This window comes from Rhinolophus hipposideros, assembly GCF_964194185.1.
Source record: "Rhinolophus hipposideros genome assembly, chromosome: 13".
Lineage (NCBI taxonomy): Eukaryota > Metazoa > Chordata > Mammalia > Chiroptera > Rhinolophidae > Rhinolophus > Rhinolophus hipposideros.
The window spans coordinates 44,367,618-44,387,970 of NC_138059.1; the positions used below are offsets into that span (position 1 = coordinate 44,367,618).

Below are 20,353 nucleotides of genomic sequence, written 5' to 3' on the forward strand. Positions count from 1 at the left end.
GCTTTTGGGAAGGTTTTGGATGACTGATTCAATTTCGTTACTGGTGATCAGTCTGTTTAGACTTTCCAGTTCTTCCTTGTTCCCCCTAAGAAGGCTATATTCTTCTAAGCACTTGTCCATTGCTACTAGGTTATTGAATTTGGTGGTATATTGTCCTTCAGAGTATTCTTGGATGTTCCTTTGTATTTATGTGGCATCCGTGATGACTTCCCATTTTTCATTTCTGATTTTGTTAATTTGTGTCTTCTCTCTTTTGAATTTAGTGAGTCTAGACAAGGGTTTGTCAATTTTGTTAATCTTTTCAAAGTACCAGCTCTTTGAAACTTTAATTTTTTCTGATGTCTTTTTGTTCTCTATTTCATTTAGTTCTGCTCTGATTCTTGTTATTTTTTCTTCTGCTGACATTGGGTTTCATTTGTTCTTCTTTTACTAGTTCTTTAAGGTGTAACATGAGGTATTTATTTGGGATTTTTCTTGTTTCTTGAGATAGGTGTATAATGATATAAATTTTCTCTTAAAACTGCTTAACTGCATCCCAAAAATTTTGGTAGGATGTATTTTCATTGTCTTTTGTTTCTATGTATCTTTTGATCTCTCCTCTAATTTCTTTTTTGACTTGGTTGTTTTTAAATATATGTTGTTAATCTCCATGTATTTGTGTTTTTTCCTGCTTTCGTTTTGCCCTTGATATCCAACTTCAAAGCGTTGTGATCAGAGAATATGCTTGGTATGATTTCAGTCTTCTTAAATTTGCTGAGGCTGATTTTATGTCCCTGTATATGGTCTATCCTTGAGAATATTCCATGAGCACTTAAAAAAAATGTGTACTCTGTTGTTTTAGGATGCAGTGCTCTATATATGTCAATTATGTCCGTTTCATCTAATGTGTCATTTGGCCTGCTATTTCATTACTTATTTTCTGTTTGGATGATCTATCCATAGTTGTCAATGATGTATTTAAGTCCACTAGTATAATTGTGTTTTGGTCAATTTCTCTCTTTAGTTCTGTTAGCAGTTGCTTGGTATATTTCGGTGCTCCCTGATTGGGGGCATGAATATTGAAGACTGTTATGTCTTCTTGTTGTATATTCCCCTTACCATTGTGAAATGTCCATCTTTGTCTCTTCTTAACTTTTTCACCCTGAAGTCTGTTTCATCTGATATTAGTATGATTACACCTGATTTTCTCTGGATACCATTTGCTTTAGTTTCAATTTCCACCCTTTCACTTTGAGTCTATGCTTGTCCTTGTAGCTGAGATGTGTCTCTTGGAGACAGCATATGGTTGGGTTAATTTTTTTGAACCAATATGCTACTCTTTGCCTTTTTATTGATGAGTTCAGTCCATTTACATTTAGGGTGATTATTGATATGTGAGGATTCCCTGTCATTCTATCTTTAGTATTCTGGTAAGACTGTGTCTCCATTGTTTCTTTTCCTGTTTGTTGCTGTCTGTTATTTCTGTGTGGTGGTATTCTATGATGTTTCCCTCTGTTTTATATTTTACTACAGTATATATTTCAGTTCTGGATTTTTTTTGAGTGGTTACCCTTAAGTTTATGTAAAGGAAAGTTTGATATTTAGAGTATTCCAGTTTCTTCAGCACGCTTACTTTCTCACTACCATTTTCTGGTTCAGGCCTTTACTGTCCCCATTTTTATGTTTTGGTTGCCACAAATTGTCCCTGTTGATGGTCGTCGGATATCCTCCTTTAGTATTTCTTGTAGTGCAGGTCGTGTATTAGAAAATTCCCTCAGCTTCTGTATATCTTGAAGAGTCTTTATTCCTCCTTCATATCTAAAGGATATCTTTGCTGGATATATTATTATTGGCTCAGAATTTCTCTCTTTCAATAGTTTGAATATTTGGTTCAACTCCCTCCTTGCTTGTAGAGTGTCTGCTGAAAAATCTGATGATAATCTAATGGGCTTTCATTGTAGGTTACCGTCTTCTTTTCCCTGGCTGCCTTGAGGATTCTTTCTTTGTCGTTATTTTAGACAGCTTCAATACAATGTGACTTGGAGAAGACCTGTGGGATTGAGGTAAGTAGGTGTTCTATTAGCTTCTTGGATTCAAGAATCCCATTCTGTCCACAAGTTTGGGAAGCTCTCATCAACAATTTGTTTGAATATATTCTCTGTTCCCATCTCTCTTTCTTCTCCTTCTGGTATGACCATTATTCTTATATTGCTCTTTCTGATGGAGTCAGAAAGTTCTTGTAGAGTTCTTTCATTTCTTTTTATTCTAAAGTGTCTTTCTTTTTCCATCTGTGTAATTTCCAGGTTTGTATGTTCGATGTCACTGATTCTATCCTCCATCTTGTCAACTCTACTACCTAAGCTGGTTATTTCATTCTTAATTTCTTCTATTGAGTTCTTATTCTTCAGAAATTCAATTTGGTTTCTTTTTTTCAAAATTTCAATCTCTTTCATTAAATGCTCATGTTGTTCTTTGATTGTGTTTCTGAGTTCATTAAACTCCCTTTCTGTGTTTTCTTGCATCTCATTGAGTTTTTACAGAACTGCAATCTTGAATTCTCTGTCATTTAAGTCACATATTGGCATATCTTTAAGTTCCTTTTCTGGTGACTTTTCACTTTCTTTCTGAGCTATCTTGTTGCCTTGGTGATACATGGCAATTACTGATTTATTATTTCTCTTCCTACACATCTGCAGGAGTGGTTTCTGCAACAGGTTGATAGGAAGAGGTCTTTCTTTTGTTTTCCAGTATTTGTTGGTAGAATGTTTTATTTTATCTCCCACTGCAGCCTTTTTTTCTCTCTCACACAGAAGTGCTATGTTTTTTCTGCACTATTCCAACTTCTCACACAATGGAGGGATTCCCTGTGAGATGGGCTTCTCCTCTGTTAATAGTTAGCCTGGGTCTCAGGGCACAGTGTCCGTGTGGGTATGCGGAGCGCTTTGAAATTCCAAAGCTCTTCCTGGACCAGATTCAGAGCCCGTATGTTTCAGCAGTTCTGTTTACTCCTGCAGAGATCCACCCAGATAGGTGGGCCAGGGCGGGGTGAGTTGTGAGAGGTGTCCCAGAGCAATGGCAGCGACCACCACCACAGTCAGTCTTGCTTCCACAGCTCCCTCCCCTTTGCCAGAACTACTTGGGCTGCGAATCTGTGTCTGCGGTCCACAGTTCTCAGAACAGCAAATGCTCTGTTCTTTTGATCTGACACTGCTACTGTTCCACCTCTAGCATCGGGCAGGTGGGAGCAAGGTGAGCTCTGGGAGGGTACGGAGGGGGCGGCTAGTCTCAGTGCCTAAGGCTTCCGTTTTCCTCTTGGCAGTGAGGGCTTAAACCATCGTTTTCATCCTTCTTCCCTCAGTCTTTTCTCCGAAGTCTCTGCCGTGAGTATTGGGTTTGGCCGTGTAATATGCTGTCCCCTCAGCCCTGTGGCCATCAGCGGAGCATTAGCAATCCAAGGTCTTCCGTCTCCTGCAGCTGTACTAGTTCCGGGATGCAGCGAGCTCGGAACACTGAGCATCCTGCACCTGTGCGGCTCCGTCTTCGCACTTTTCCCTTCCCTCCTCCCCCCACCACTCCCGCTAGTGCAATTCACCCACCTTAGGTGAATTCAGTTGCTGGCCTCTTCGTCTTGCCTCTGCTGTGCAGGGAGTCATCTGTGGAGTTATAGTTGTTCCATTAGTTGTAGGAGTTGTAGGAGATTTACAGAGGCTCACCTCATGCCTCCATTTTGATGACTTAGACTGTTTCTTATTAGTTTTTTAACTTATTCTATTTCTTAGATTCTACATAAAATTGAGATCATCTTTCTCATCTAACTTGTTCCATTTAGCATAATGTTCTGTAGGTCCATCCACATCGTGGCAAATGGTAAGATTTTGTTCTTCTTATGGCCAACTAATACTTCATTGTATAAATATATCACAGCTTCTTCATCCAGTCATCTAACAATGGGCATTTCAGTTGGTTCCACATCGAGGCTATTGTGAATAGTGCTGCAATAAACATATGGGTGCATATATTTTTTTGAATTAGTGTTTTGGATTTCTCTGGATAGATACCTAAGAGTGGAATTGCTAAGTTGTTCCATTTCCAGATTTTTGAAATATCCTCATGCTAATATCCTTAGTGGCTACACCAATCTGCAATCTCACCAACCTCCTCACCAGCACTTCTTTTCTCCGCATCCTCACCAGTACTTGTTGCTTGTTGATTTATTGATAATAGCCATTCTGACTGAAGTGAGGTGGTATCTCATTGTGGTTTTTATTTGCATTTCTCTAATGATTAGGGAGGTTGAACACTTTTTCATATGTCTGTTTGCCATCTATATGTCCTCTTTAGAAAAATGTCTCTTCTTGTCCTTTGCCCAATTTTTAATTGGGTTGTTGGTTTTTTTGGTGTTGAATTGAATGAGATTTTTATAAATTTTGAATATTAACACTATATAAGACATATCATTGGCAACTATCTTCTCCCATTCAGTAGGATGCCTTTTTGTTTTATTATGGTTTTCTTTGCTGTGAAAAAACTTTTTAGTTTGATATAATCCCATATGTTTATTTTTTCTCTTATTTCTGTTGCCTGATGGGAAATGTCAGTAAAAATATTACTAAGGGTAATGCCTGCAAATTTACTTCCTATACTTTCTTCTAGGAGTTTTATTGTTTCAGAGCTTACATTTAAGTCTGTAATCCATTTTGAATTTATTATTGTATATGGTGTAATGAGGTGGTCCAGCTTTATTTTTTTACATGTCTCTCTCCAGGTTTCTCAGCACCGTTTATTGAACAGAGTGTCTTTATCTCAGTGTAAATTCTTCCACTGACATAGATCAAATGACTATATATGCATGGTTTTATTTCTAGGCTCTCTATTCTGTTTCATTGATCTAAGTGTCTGTTTTTATGCCAGTACCATGCTATTTTGCTCACTATAGACTTATGTATGATTTGATATCAGGTACTCTGTGTCTTTTTATTGGTGAGTTTAGTCCATTTACATTTAGGGTAATTATTGATATATGAGGATTTCCTATCATTCTGTCTTTTGTTTTCTGGTGGTTCGGGGTCTCCATTGTTTCTTTGCCTATTTGTTGCTGTCTGTTATTTCAGTGTGGTGGTATTCTATCACTGTTCCCTCTGTTTCTTCTTTTTTAACATTACATATTTCCATTCTGGATATCTTTTCAGTGGTTACCATTTAGGTAATGTAAAAAATAAATTTTCACATTTAAAGTATTCCATTTTCTTCAGCATGTTTCCTTTCTCCATCCCCCCTTGCCAGTTCAGACCTTTACTCTCTCTGCTTTTACATTTTTGTTCTCACAAATTATTCCTGTTTATGCTTTGAGGTGATTTCTGTGTTGCAGTAGCAAGTTGTCTTTTTCCTCTTTTTTTGTTTTAGTGCTTATTTCTTCTTTATCCTGTTATGTTTAAATGTGTAGTGTCCTAGTTGGTGTAGGGGTGACATTTCCTGCTTCTGTCTGTCTGTTCATAACACTACTCACGGTTTTGTATTCTTTTGCTTTTTTTGTTTCATGTCAAATAGTCTCCTTCAGTATTTCTTGTAACGCAGGTTGTGTGTTAGAAAATTCCTTCAGCTTCTGTATGTCTAGAAAGGTGTTTATTGCTCCTTCAAATCTAAAAAATATCTTTGCTGGCTATATTGTTCTTGGCTCATAATTTCTCTCTTTCTATAATTTGAATATTTGATTCCATTCCCTCCTGACATGTACAGTTTCTGCTGAAAAGTCTGATGATAATCTAACGGGCTTTCCTTTGTAGGTTACCATCCTCTTTTCCCCGGCTGCCTTCAGGATTCTTTCTTTGTCATTAATTATTGACAGCTTCAACACAATGTGCCTTGGAGAAGGCCTGTTGGGATTGAGGTAATTAGGTGTCCTATTTGCTTTTTGGATTGAAGGATCCAGCTCTTTCCACAAGTTTGGGAACTTCTCGTTGACTATTTGTTTGAATATACTCTAAGTTCCCTTCTCCCTTTCTTCTTCTTCTGGTATGCCCATTATTCTTATATTGCTCTTTCTGGTCGATTTAAAAAGTTCTTGTAGAGTTCTTTCATTTCTTTTAACTGTCAAGTCTCTCTCTTCTTCCATTTGTGTCATTTCCAGATTTCTATATTCGATGTCACTGATTCTTTCCTCCATCTTGTCTGCTCTGTTGCCTAAATTGGATATTTTGTTCTTTATTTATTTTATCGAGCTTTTAATCTCCAGAAATTCTATTTGGTTCTCTTTTAAGATTTTAACCTCTTTGATAAAAATGTTCATTTTGTTCTTGATTCTGTTACTGAGTGATTGAATTGTCTGTCTGTGTTTTCTTGCATCTTGTTGAGTTTTTTCATAACTGCAATCTTGAATTCTCTGTCATTTAAGCCCCATGTTTCCATGTCTTTGTGTTCATTTTCTGGAGACTTTTCAATTTCTCTCTGAGCTGCCTTTTTACCTTGATTATTCATGGCAATTAATGAATTATTATGTCTCTCCCTAGGCATCTACAGGAGTGGGTTCTGCAACAGGTTGATAGGAAGAGGTATTTCTTTTCCTTTCCAGTAGGTGCTGATGGCATGTTTTATTTTATCTCCCACTGTAGTCTTATTCTCTCTCATGCTGTAGCATTATATTTTTCTCTCCCATTGTTCTGGCTTCTCACATGATGGGGGAACGGGGACATGTTCTCTGGAAAGCGGCTTCTCCTCTGTGAGCAGATCTCCTGGGTCTCAGGGCACTGCCTCTGCCCAAAGCTCTTCCTGCAACCAGATTCAGAGCCTGTTGTTTCAGTGGCTCTTTATATCCTTGTGGGAATCCACCCAAATAGGTGAGGGTGGGGCCATGGTTGGTTGTGACAGGTGGCTCTGACCTGCACACAGTTATCTTTCCCCTAAAGTTCCTTCCATTTCACCAGAATTAACTGTGTTGTGAGACTGTAGCTTCGGTGCTGCAGTACTCAGAGGTGTAAGTATTCTGTTCTTTTGATCTGACACTGCTGGCGATGGAGCAAAAGATCAGAATTAGAGAAAGTTTTGAAGATGTTACTCTGTTGATTTTGAAGATGGAGGAAGGCACCATGAGCTATGAAATGCAGTAAGCCTCTAGAAGCTGGAAATTTCAAGAAGGAACTCACCCCTCTGAATATGTTATGCTATAGTAAAACTCATTTCAGACCTCTGACCACCGAAACTGGTAAAATAAATAATAATTTATTTTGTTTTAAGCCATTAAGTTTATGATAATTTGTTACATCAGAAAAAGAAACCAAACATAGTCAATAACACAAATTGAGCCCTGAAGAAATAGACCGAAATGGTATTTACTTTCTGAAAAGCAGAGAGAGATCTTACAAACTCAAAATAAATGCTTCTATGGATATTTGCAGTTACAAGTTATTATTATTACCTTAATATTTAATATTAAGATATCATTTTTGTAGTAATAATAGGTTTTACTAAATCTTATTGTATAGCAAGTACTAAATCAGACACTACATCAATCATCTAATCTAATTTTCACTACAATCTTATGAATTTTTGCATTTTAATATTAAAAAAGCAGCAAGAAGAGCTTTAAAACTTTGCCCAAGGTCATGCAGATAACAACAAGTGAGAGATATACCCAGAACAAACTCCAAAACACTCTTAAACATCCTGCTCTATTATCAGACTACTGTACTTGTAACAGTTTACATTATATTTGATAATGGAGAGTTAAGCAAGATAAGAGATATATTAATTAAAGAGCATTATATAATCTAGCTTTGAAGAAGCCTAAAAGATCATTTAGTCTAAATATCAACTATGTGGAAAATATTCTCCAATATTTAAGTAAATAAATTTTATAGTCTTTCTTTACCCCTCAAAGCGCTTACTTTCTCCATTCCATTGTAAAATAAGAACAATTTGTCCTTCTTATGTGGTCTTTTTACAACTAAGAAATGCAAAGAGTTTTTAACAATAAACTGGTTACATAGTAATATAGCAATAAATCACAATATGTACCGAGTATCTGGGGCACAGAAAGTTAAATGTTTTTCCCTAATATTTACTGAGATTTTCAGTAGTAAAAGCAGAAATGTAATCAATACCTAACAATCATTCTGAGGTCCCTTTCATTAGTAATGTGAGAAGCATAAACATAAACAGAAATTATTACCTGTGGCTACATGACGTCCCATTCCAAATATGGCATAAATGATGACAGGAAATAGAGACCCATACAAACCAAACACTGGGTGCACAGATGAGAGAATAGCAAAGGCCAACCCTGTAACAAAGACGTGCATAATCAAGACCATCTTATAACCCCAAGATATAGTCTACTACAAAGTAGAATGGATATTGTTTTATTCAATGACAAAAGAAACCATAACATATCCTACTTACTCAGTAAGAGACTAGCATTATTATCCTAAATAACAAAAAATTCACTCATTATATTTCAATTCTAAAAATCATTATTTTCTTGGAGTACTGCTTTTTTCCTTGATTACAGAGCTGTCTACATGAAAACATTGGCTCAGAGAGTCTTCCTGGTAAAAGTGATAACATCACAGCAAAATATTTCCACACACACTTAGCAAAGCATTTTCACATATATGATTTTATTTGCATAATAACATCTGTGAGACAGGCAGGATTTGTAGCTTTACTACTAACAAATGAGAAGCCTGTCATGAAAGGTAACTAAGGCTGGCACAAAAAAAGGATGCACGGTCAAAGTTACCAGGTCTGCTGCCTCTCTGACTGGCCTAAGATTGTGTATCATAGTGGCCTGGCCAATGTATGTATAGGAGTGACACTTAAGAAATCAATAACAGCCTATAGTTTGATTCACTTCATAGCTTTCTATTCAACTGTTTTCTCTTTGTTTTTCCCCTTCACTGCTCGATTTAATGATTCTGCTTTGTTCTCTTTCTTAAGACTACCTTTTTGATCTAATTAATCAGCAGAGCACTAACCTGGAAAGAACAGTTTCTCAATTCTCAGACTCCAGGACACTGGGATCCATGGTTGCAACTCCTTTGAAGCTTTTGTGATGATACACAAAACACTCCAGCCAGTTGAAATAACATTATGAAGCAGACCAGACCACCTGAGGCAATTTCTGAGGCCAGGCCCCAGGAGGCAATTTCTCAACTGTCAGCCCTGAAACTTACATGAACGACTCCCAATTTTTTTGTTCTTTCCCCCACCTGCCTGACTGACTATAAAAGTTTTTGAGTATTCTCAGTTCAGGGAAGGTGATTTTTTTCTGGATATTAGTTTGCCATCTTTCCTAGCTGTTGGCATCTAGAATAAAGGATGCTTTTCTCCACATGAACACTTGTCACTTGAGTTTTTTGGGCTCCGGGCAGCAAGCAGCAACAGACCTGAGTCTGGTAACATATAGACTCATACACTTCCCATAACAAGGCCCTGTGCATATAGGCTTTCAGGTACAATTTCTTAGAGTGAAACAAGAATCAACTTTGTTTATTCAAAAAGTAAGGAGTAACTCATAACTATTCATTTTTGTTCTCATACTACTGCATACATAGTTTATATGTTACATGCATATAGAAAATTTTCCCAGGCATGTCTAAATGAGTACTAGTGGTATAAATGTGACCAAAATATACATGAGTATTAATTCATTAAAGTGATCTTGTTTATGGCTGGTCCCTGGCATTAAACAGCTCGTTAAGGTTCTGATAAATCAATTCAAGTTTATACAATTTAATGGTAGGCATTTGATTGGGAATACTGGACTTTACAAGTTACAAAGAAACTTGATGATTTCCGGATCAAAATGGCGGTGTGAGGTGAGCCTCTGTAAAGCTCTCCTGGAATTTACACCTAATCGGACAACAATAACTCCACAAAGGACTCCCTGCACAGCAGATAGGCAACACAAAGAGGTCCACTACTGAATTCACCTCTAGGAGGAATTACCTGAAGGAGCGAGCTGATTGTGAGCAGAAAAGGAGGCAGGACAGCAAAGTGACAGCAAGCCACCTCCCCCACGGCGGAGCCAAGGCTGAAGGGCAACCGCCGCACGGCGCCCACGATGTAGCAGAGACTCGTGGAAGGACAACATACTAAACACACGAGCCACCTGTGGAGCACATGCAGAGGAGAAGAACGAAGTAGTCCAAGGACACATAAAGGACACATAAAGGACACATAGTACATAAGATAACCCAGCAAGAACTAAGAGCTCTAGGGGATCTTCCTAATACATCAAAGCAAACACAGAGAGTCAGTCAGAATGGAGAGACAAAGAAACATGTCCCAAATAAAAGAACAGAAGAAACCTCCACAACTGGAACCAAATGAAGCAGAGGTAACCAACCTGTCAGAGACAGAGTTCAGAACACTGGTGATAAGAATGTTTAAGGAGCTTAGAGAAGACATAAAGAAGGATATAGAAATGATAAACAACAACCAGTTAGAACTAAAAAAGGATGTAGAAATCTTAACGAACAACCAGCTAGAACTAAAGAACACAATTACCAAAATTAAGAACTCACTTGAAGGAATGACCAGCAGGTTAGATGAAGCAGAGGATCGAATCAGCGACTTAGAAGACAAGTTAGCAGAGATCACTCAACCTGAACAACAGAAAGAAAAAAGAATAAAAAACAATCAAGATGGGTTAAGAGACATCTGGGATAACATCAAGCACAACAACATGTGCATCATAGGAATACCAGAAGGTGAAGAGAGGAAGCAAGGGATTGAGAACATATTTGAGGTAATAATGTCTGAAAAGTTCCCTAATCTGATCAAGGAAACCAACATACAAGCCCAGGAAGTGCGGAGAGTTCCAACCAGGAGAAACCCAAACAGGCCCACACCAAGACACATGATAGTTAAAATGGCAAAGTTTAAAGACAATGGAGAATCTTAAAAGCAGCAAGAGAAAGGCAGAAGGTTACATACAAGGGAACTCCCATAAGGCTATCAAATGACTTTTCTACAAAAACATTAAAGGCCAGGAAGGAGTGGCAGGAGATACTCAAAGTGATGGAACACAAAGGCCTACAACCTAGATTGCTTTATCCAGCAAGGCTATCGTTTAAAGTTGATGGAGAGATAAAGAGCTTCCCAGAAAAGAACAAACTGAAAGAATTTATTACAACCAAGCCAGCATTGCAAGAAATACAAAAAGGACTTTTGTAAATAAAAGAAAGATGGAAACAATTTACTACAAATTTAAATATGGCAATAACTATGTACCTATGAATAATCACTTTAAATGTAAACAGTTTAATGCTCAAATCAAGAGACATAGGGTGGCTGAGTGGATAAGGAAGCAAGACCCTTGTATATGATGTATACAAGAGACTCATTTCAGATCAAAAGACACACACAGGCTGAAAGTGAAGGGTTGGAGTAACATATTTCATGCACATGGAAGCGAAAAAAAAGGTAGAGTTGCAATACTTATATCTGACAAAATAGACTTTAAAATGAAGAAATTATTAAAAGACAAACATGGGCACTATGTAATAATAAAGGGATCAATCTGACAAGAGGACATTACCCTAGTAAACATCTGTACACCTACCATAGGAGCAACTAAATATATAAAACAGGTACTGATGGACATAAAGACAGAAATCATCAGCAACACTATCATAGTAGGGGACTTCAACACACCTCTGACAATAAGGGACAGGTCCTCCACACAGAAAATCAATATGGAAACAACACCCTAAATGATACTTTGGAGCACTTGGATTTAGTTGATATTTTCAGAGCATTTCACCCCAATGCTGCAGAATACACGTTCTTCTCAAGTGCACATGGAACATTTTCCAAGATAGATCATATGTTAGGACACAAAACAGGCCTTGATAAATTTAAGAAAATTGAAATCATACCAATTGTCTTCTCTGACCACAGTGCTATGAAATTAGAAATGAACTACAGGAAAATAAAACCAGGAGGACACACCAATTCATGGAAGCTGAATAACATGTTACTAAATAATGAATGGGTCAAGCAGCAGATCAAAGAAGAAATCAAAAGATATCTCAAGACAAATGAGAATGAGAACACGATGACCCAAAATCTATGTGATGCTCCGAAAGCAGTTCTAAGAGGGAACTTCATAGCACTGCAGGCCTACCTAAGGAAACAAGAAACAACACTAATTGACAGTTTATCTTCACACGTAAGGGATCTGGAAAAAGAACAGCAAAATAAGCCCAAAGGGAGCACAAGGAAGGAGATAATAGCGATCAGAGCAGAAATAAATGAAATAGAAACCAGAAAAACAATACAAAAGATCAATGAATCGAAGAGTTGGTTCTTAGAGAAGATAAACAAAATTGACAAACCTTTAGCCAGACTCATTAAAAAAAGGAGAGAGAGGACCCAAATTAATAAAATCAGAAGTGAAAGAGAAGTGACAACAGACACCACAGAAATACAAAAAATGTTAAAAAATTACTATGAGCAACTATATGCCAACAAATTTGACTATCTGGAAGAAATGGACAATTTTCTAGAGGCGCACAACCTTCCAAGGCTAACTCAATAAGAAACAGAAAGCCTGAACAGTCTGATTACCACCAGGGAAATTGAATCAGTAATCAATAATTTACAAGCAAACAAAAGCCCTGGACCAGATGGCTTTACAGGTGAAGTTTTCAAAACGTTCAAAAAAGAATTATCACCTATTCTCCTCAAGCTCTTCCAAAAAATCCAGAAGGAAGGAAGACTCCCAAACACTTTTTACAAAGCCACTATCACCCTGATCCCAAAAGCAGACAAAGACACCACAAAAAAAGGAAAACTGCAGGCCGATATCTCTAATGAACATACAAGCAAAAATTTTCAACAAAATATTAGCAAACAGAATTCAGCAATACATTAAAAAGATCATTCACCATGATCAAGTGGGATTCATCCCTGGTATGCAGGGGTGGTTCAACATCCGCAAATCAATTAATGTGATACACCACATTAACAAAATGAAAAATAAAAATCACATGGTCATATCAATAGATGCAGAAAAAGCATTTTATAAAATACAGCAACCTTTTATGATAAAAACCCTTAAGAAAGTGGGAATAGAGCGATCATATCTTAACATAATAAAGGCCATATATGACAAACCCACAGCTAACATCATACTCAATGGGGAAAAGCTAAAACCATTCCCCCTAAGATCAGGAACAAGACAAGGTTGCCCACTTTCTCCACTTCTATTCAACAGAGTGCTGGAAGTTCTAGCCACAGTAATCAGACAAGAGAAAGAAATAAAAGGCATCCAAATTGGTAAGGAGGAAGTAAAATTATCACTATATGTAGGTGATATGATACTATATATAGAGAACCCTAAAGACTCCACCAAGAAACTATTAGAACTGATAGATGAATTTAGTAAAGTAGCAGGATATAAAATTAATATTCGGAAATCAGTTGCATTTGTATATACCAATGATAAAATATCAGAAGGAGAAATTAAAAAAAACAATTCCATTTACAATTGCTCCAAAGACTATAAAATATCTGGGAATAAATCTAACCAAAGATTTAAAAGATCTGTACTCAGAAAATTATACGACACTGAAGAAAGAAATGAAAGAAGACATAAATAGATGGAAACACATTCCATGTTCATGGATAGGAAGGATTAATATAGTTAAAATGTCCATACTGCCTAAGGCAATATACATATTGAACGCAATTCCTATCAAACTACCAATGACGTTTTTCACAGTAATAGAACATATAATCCTAAAATTTATATGGGACCATAAAAGACCCCGGATAGCCTCAGCAATCTTGAGAAATAAGAACAAAGTGGGAGGTATAATGATACCTGACTTCAAACTATACTACAAGGCTACAGTAATCAAAACAGCATGGTACTGGCATAAAAATAGACACATAGATCAATGGAACAGAATAGAGAGTCCAGAAGTAAATCCATGCCTATATGCCCATCTAATCTACGACAATGGAAGCAAGAATGTACGATGGAGTAAAGACAGCCTGTTCAATAAGTGGTGTTGGGAAACCTGGACAGACACATGAAAGAAAATGAAGCTGGACCACCTCCTTACACCATATACAAAAACAAATTCAAAATGGCTTAAAGACTTAAATGTAAGATCTGAAACCATAAAATATCTAGAAGAAAATATAGGAAGAAACTTCATGGACATTACCCGGAGTAAGATTTTCAGTGATATATCCCCTCGCGCGAGGGAAGTAAGAGAAAAAATAAACGTGGGATTACATCAAACTAAAAAGTTTTTTCACAGCAAAGGAAACCATCAATAAAACAAAAAGGGATCCTACTGAATGGGAAAAGATATTTGCCAATGATATATCTGATAAGGGATTAATATCACAAATCTATAAAAAACTTACTCAACTCAACTCCAAAAAAACAAACAACCCAATTAAAAAATGGGCAGAGGACTTGAGGAGACATTTTTCTAAAAAGGACATACAGAAGGCAAGAAGACATATGAAGAAATGCTCAACCTCATTAACCATCAGAGAAATGCAAATAAAAACCACAATGAGATACCACCTCACCCCAGTCAAAATGGCTATCATCAATAAATCAACAAACAACAAATGCTGGCGGGGATGTGGAGAAAAGGGAACACTAGTGCACTGTTGGTCGATTGCAGATTAGTGCAGCTACTATGGAAAACAATATGGAGGTATCTCAGGAATCTGAAAATGGAACTACCCTATGATCCAGTAATTCCACTCCTAGGCATCTACCGGAGAAATCCAAAACTCCAATTCAAAAATCAGTATGCACTCCTATGTTTATTGCAGCACTTTACACAATAGCCAAGATATGGAAACAACCGAAATGCCCATCGGTAGACGACTGGATTAAGAAGCTGTGGTACATTTATACAATGGAGTATTACGCAGCCATCAAGAAGAAAGAAATTTTATCATTTGCAACAACATGGATGGATCTAGAAAACATTATGTTAAGTGTAATAAGTCAGAAAGAGAAAGACAAGTACCACATGATCTCACTTATATGCGGAATCTAAAGATAAGAATATGTGAATGAACTAATCAGAAACAGTTTTGGGGACACAAAGAAAAAACCGAGAGTTGTTAGATGTGCGGGGGGGGGGGGGCGGTTGGGGATAAGGGGAAAGGTGAAGGGATTAGGAAGCAGCTGGTAACCACAAGATGGCCTCAGGGTTTTTTGAAAATTAATTTGGGGAACGTATTCAATAATGTTGTAAAGATTTTGTTGGGTATCCGATGGACATGCGTCCTATTTGGGAGCCCACCTCAGGGATACTGTGGATGCCTGATCATGGCATTGTACACCAGAAGCTAAACATTAATGAATGCCAACTCTAATTTTATATATATATAATGTGATGGCTCAGTGTGAGGTCGGAGGGATAGTGAATGGGGGTGGGAGGTTCACAGTGTGAGGGATATAAATGATGAACGTTAAGTATTACCTTGTCTTGTACACCTGAAACTAATAAATTAAAAAAAAAAAGGACAATCAGCAAAATCAAGGCCATGAAAAACAATCTAATTTTTAACAAAGGACTACAAGGTAAAAACAAGAAAAAGAGAGAGAAGTGGAGAGGGAATGTATTAATTAAAAGAGATTTAACAAAAATTGGGGGGAGAAAACAGAACAATGATTGGATATTTGGTGACATTAAGTAATTATTAAAATTTTGATAAAACCAAAAAAAAAGAAAAAAAGAATCTTGATGAAGGAGGTGGCATTAGAATCTAGATTATCTGAATATGAGGCTAGTTCATTATTCACACTATGGAGCCTGGCAATCAGCACTTTTTATAGTTTAACTTTTACTGTTTTAAACTTGTTCAATTTCTTTTTAAATAAATAAACTTGAATTATACATCAAATAGTTTAAGTAGTGCAAGATATTTTACCTTTAATTAAAATACATGGATGTTCTACCAATGACTCGTCACTTCTTTATATTTAAAAATCCACCTGTGTTTCTTGTTTACTGGCTATGTATGTATTCATAAAAGTCTGATGAAATAAATTTCTAAAAATGAATGTAGAAGAGTCAGTTGCAGAGGTTGCTCAAGAATTTCATACAGACAGGATGAGAGATAACATTCTAGTTGTTGGGAAGGATGGTGTTACAGAACAAGTCTTGAAGCCAGGTTAGCATTGGAAGGCTAATTATTCCCCACCAAGAACCTCCTGCCATTTAGAGCATATGGAACTTTGTAAACAGTATTGTGTGCATTACATCAATCATGGAATGCTAGAAAATAAACTTTTCTCATTCGTTTTCAGAATGAGTTACCTAATAAAAATTACCAATCAAGAAACAGAATGCCAAATGTTTTCAAGCAGAATGTGACCCACATTTCAGAAGATCACCCAGATCTACTAAATCAATGATGGGGTGGGGGAGTGAAAGAGCAAGTGGCATATTTAACAAAAGCACTTTGGATAAATTATATGGACACTAAATTCTGATAAATGTGGGAAATACCAACAGGAGAGAAGTTAGCCAGATGTAGAACTATTTGGCTACATTTCTACTTTACTTGCAATAGGCAAATGTAAATACAAAACTAGAAGCAGCCAGATGATCTCCTCTTATCTTGTGAATACCTGCCTCCTATTTATCTGTTTGTATTATTACAATACTATCCACACACACAAAAAAGTGATCACTAGAAGAGTTTGAATTATGCAGTTTTTAGGGAAAAAATCATGTGTTTTAGGTGTAGCAATTGTTAACATAGTAGAGGAATAGAAGAGATTATATATTTCCACATCAATATCATCAGTAGTTTCTGAGTCTGTGAACACTGCCAGACTGCCAAGGGGTTCTGAGTGTGAAGTTGGACATTAACCACCAGCACCTCTTGCCCATCCAACCAAGGCTGCGGTGAGAATGGCTTCCCTAGACATAGAGCCTGACCCCTGACCAAGAATGACCATGAAAGCAGGTAAGTAGCTCAGTATCTGCCTCTGCTCCTACTATAATCTCTTGGCTGGGATAGCTAGAGTGACAAAATCACTATCGGTAAGCCATAGAACTGTTTATCACAGAGAAGGTATTGTTTTATATTTTAAGGTATGGTATTTATTTCACTTTGAGGAGAGTTTTATCTAGATTTACATGATAGCAATTATTCAGAAAATCAAAGAAAACTGGAACTGCAAAAGATTGTGCGTAGAAATTGAGTAATGTATCCAAAGTTGGAAATTGTGCTGGAATTACATATAGAGAGCCACTCTGTTGAAGACTATATTTTGTTGGCTTAGTGATTTCACCTCTTCATTGTGAGGTCAGACAGATAGGATGTAGAGGTAGTGGTTTTACTCCACTTGGGTGTGAATACAAGAACAATAATATTTCATAGTCTTTGGTTGTGAAGCATCAAATACTACCAAAAAACCATAGCTAACACAACTCATGGAACAACTATTCCGGATGTTAATCATTTTCATAAAATGATTTATAACAACAACCCCAGACGTTAATTGTTTTCATAAAATACCTTTGGGGAATAGCTTCTGGTCAAGATGGTGCAGGAGTTAAACTCTGTGTTCACCTCTTCCCACATTCACATCAAAATTACAGCTAAATTATAGAACAATTATCATTGTGAACTAGATGAAGAATACATGAATAGAAATCCTATAACTAAGGATATAAAGAAGAAAACACATTGAGACTGGTAGAAGGGACAGAGATGTAGAATGAGCAGTTTCCATACCCATAGTGTGGCAATTAAAAATTGAGAGGGTTATCTTGGATTCAGAGGTCCTCCCTCAGGAGCAAGGAGTCCCAGTCCCACACAGGGCTCCCCAACCCTGGCACCAGTGCTGGGAAGAGAAGTCCCCATAACATTTTGTTGTGAAAACCAGTGGGGATTACATCCCAGAAAGACAAAGAGCTGCTAAAGACTGAGGCACTACAGTTATAAAGGTTATAAAGAGACCGTGCACTGACTCACTTGTTTACAAACTCAATGGCTTTAAGTTCCAGTGCAGGAACAGCAGCTCAAAAGGGTCCAGGGAAAAGTGTACAAGAATAAAATTGACAAACTTCAGTGTGAGGGCTATAGGGGCAGTGATCAGGGCAACTCTATCTGGAGATAAAGTCCCGGAAGGTACTGTTGTTCTTTTTTGAATTCTCCTGTCACCCAGCTGGACTGCTAAGGTAGGCAACAAATCTGAGCTCTCTATTAACTTGGCTAACACTATTCCCCCACCCTGGTGATTCCCTGAGACCTTGCCCACCCAACATGCCTGCCTGGCCTAAGTCTTTTCCAGCAGCTCCTCTAAACAAGCAGCCTGCCTTGGCTCACCATGCAAACTTTCCCCAACTCTTTCAAAGTTCCACATATCCCAAACAAGTACTGGCTGACCTCGGCCTTCCTTACAGCTCCTGCTAAGCAACCCCATGCCCAGTACATGTGGCAACCCATCTCAACTTGTATTGTTCCCATCAGGTGCCCCAAGCTTGGCATAACCAGTGGCCAGCCGTGCCTACAACTTAGCTTCAAGTAAGTAGCCATAAGCCCAGCATAGGTGGTAGCTTACTTCAGCTTGCATAGTGGTACCCAAAAAAGGGTACCAAGCCTGAAGGAAAGGGAAGCCAGACTTCATTCATAGAGTGCCTCTCCCTAGTGCTTCCAAACCCAGCACAAGAAACAGCCAAGTGTAAATCACTTTGTAGTGCCTACCAAGAGGTACCACGCCTGGCACAAGCAGTAACTGACCTTGGTGTGCACCAGAGGACCTCCCAAGAGGCTTCAGAACCAACAACGCAGTGGCTAGCTTTAGAACATACCAGAGCACCACCCAATGAGTTCCAAAAATGACACACCCAGAGGGTGGATTTGGCTGGTACCAGAACCCTACTAAAGTGACTCCCACTTCCTGGGATTAGTTTCTGCACAACAACTCACCTGCTATAGTCACAGCCAGCCCTTACAGTCAGTCAACCCCACCCATTAACATGACAGCAGCTATCAAGGTTCAACAACAACAGGAGGGCACACACAGCCCACGCAGGGGACACCCCTGGAGTACCCAGTTCAGGTGACCAGGGTGACTATGCTACTGGACCCCACCAAGGGTCACCTTGGTGACCAAGGGACACCTTCTACAAAAGATAGTTTAAGGGACCTCTAAACAACATCAATCATACCAACATTTTCATCATAGGAGTACCAAAAGAAGAAGAGAGAAAGCAAGGGATTAAAAACTTATTTCAAGAAACAATGACTGAAAAATTCTCTACCCTCGTGAAGGAAATAGACATATAAGTTCAGGAGTAGAGAGAGTCCCAAATAAGATGAACCCAAAGAGGCCCACACCAAGACACATCATAATTAAAATGCCAAAGGTTAAAGACAAATAAAGAATCTTAACATAGATACAGAGAAAAAAATCTGATGGTTGCTAGATGAAAATGGATTGGGGGGGTGCAGGAGAAGGTGAGAGGTTTAGAAAGTACAAATTGAAAGTCACAGAATAATCCTGAAGTCACGGAGATGTGAAATACAGTATTGGAAACATAATCAATAATGTTGTAAAGACTATGTAGGGTATCAGATAGATTGTATAAATGCCTAACCACTGTGCTGTACACGTGAAACTAATATAAAATAATATTGAATGTCAATTATTATATACCAGGGGTGCCAAAAAAATGTATATAAGTGGACACTTTGGTCAATGTTGCTCAAGCAGTAGTTCACCATAATCTGAAGTGTCTGGACACTGATGGTAACCACTTTGAGCATCTCTTGTAATTGTAGAAGTTAAACATGACTTGTATTCATCTTTTGTTATTGGTATATATTGATTATTACAATTTTAATAGTTTTCCTTTCTTAAAATGTATATACATTTTTTGGAATATCTATATATATATGTGTGTATATATACACACATATACACACATATATATATACATATACATATATATACACATATATATGTATATATTCACAGAATGTAAAGTACAGCATAAGGAATATAGTCAATAGTATTGTAATAGCTATGTGTGATGTCAGAAGGGTAGTAGACTCAGATGGGGTTGTCACTTTGTGAGAGTTGTATATGTCTAAACATTATGTTGTTTTGTACACCTGAAACTAATAACATGTTTTTTTAAAAAGGGAAGAATAATAAAATGAAAGGAGAATTCAAGATTATTATTTTTAAAAAATCTTAAACGCAGTAAGAGAAAAAAATTAGTTATCTACAGAGTAGCTCCCATAAGACTGTCAGATGATTTCTTAATAGAATCTTTGTGAGCAGGAAGGGATTGGCACAAAATATTCAAAGTGATGAAAGAAAAAGGCCTGCGACCAAGGTTACTCTACCAAGCAAGGTGATCATTTATAA

At 37.4% G+C, this 20,353-nt stretch overlaps 1 protein-coding gene across 1 annotated transcript in view; it reads right to left on the reverse strand.

Annotated features, from left to right (window-relative positions):
* SLC26A7 (solute carrier family 26 member 7) overlaps nt 1-20,353 on the reverse strand; it is a gene marked incomplete at both ends in the record, with an annotated part of 294,025 nt that overhangs the window by 237,519 nt on the left and 36,153 nt on the right. Inside the window, one exon of the mRNA XM_081070238.1 lies at nt 8,144-8,254. Coding sequence (XP_080926364.1) covers nt 8,144-8,254 — 111 coding nt within the window. The remainder of the gene's footprint in view (nt 1-8,143; nt 8,255-20,353) is intronic.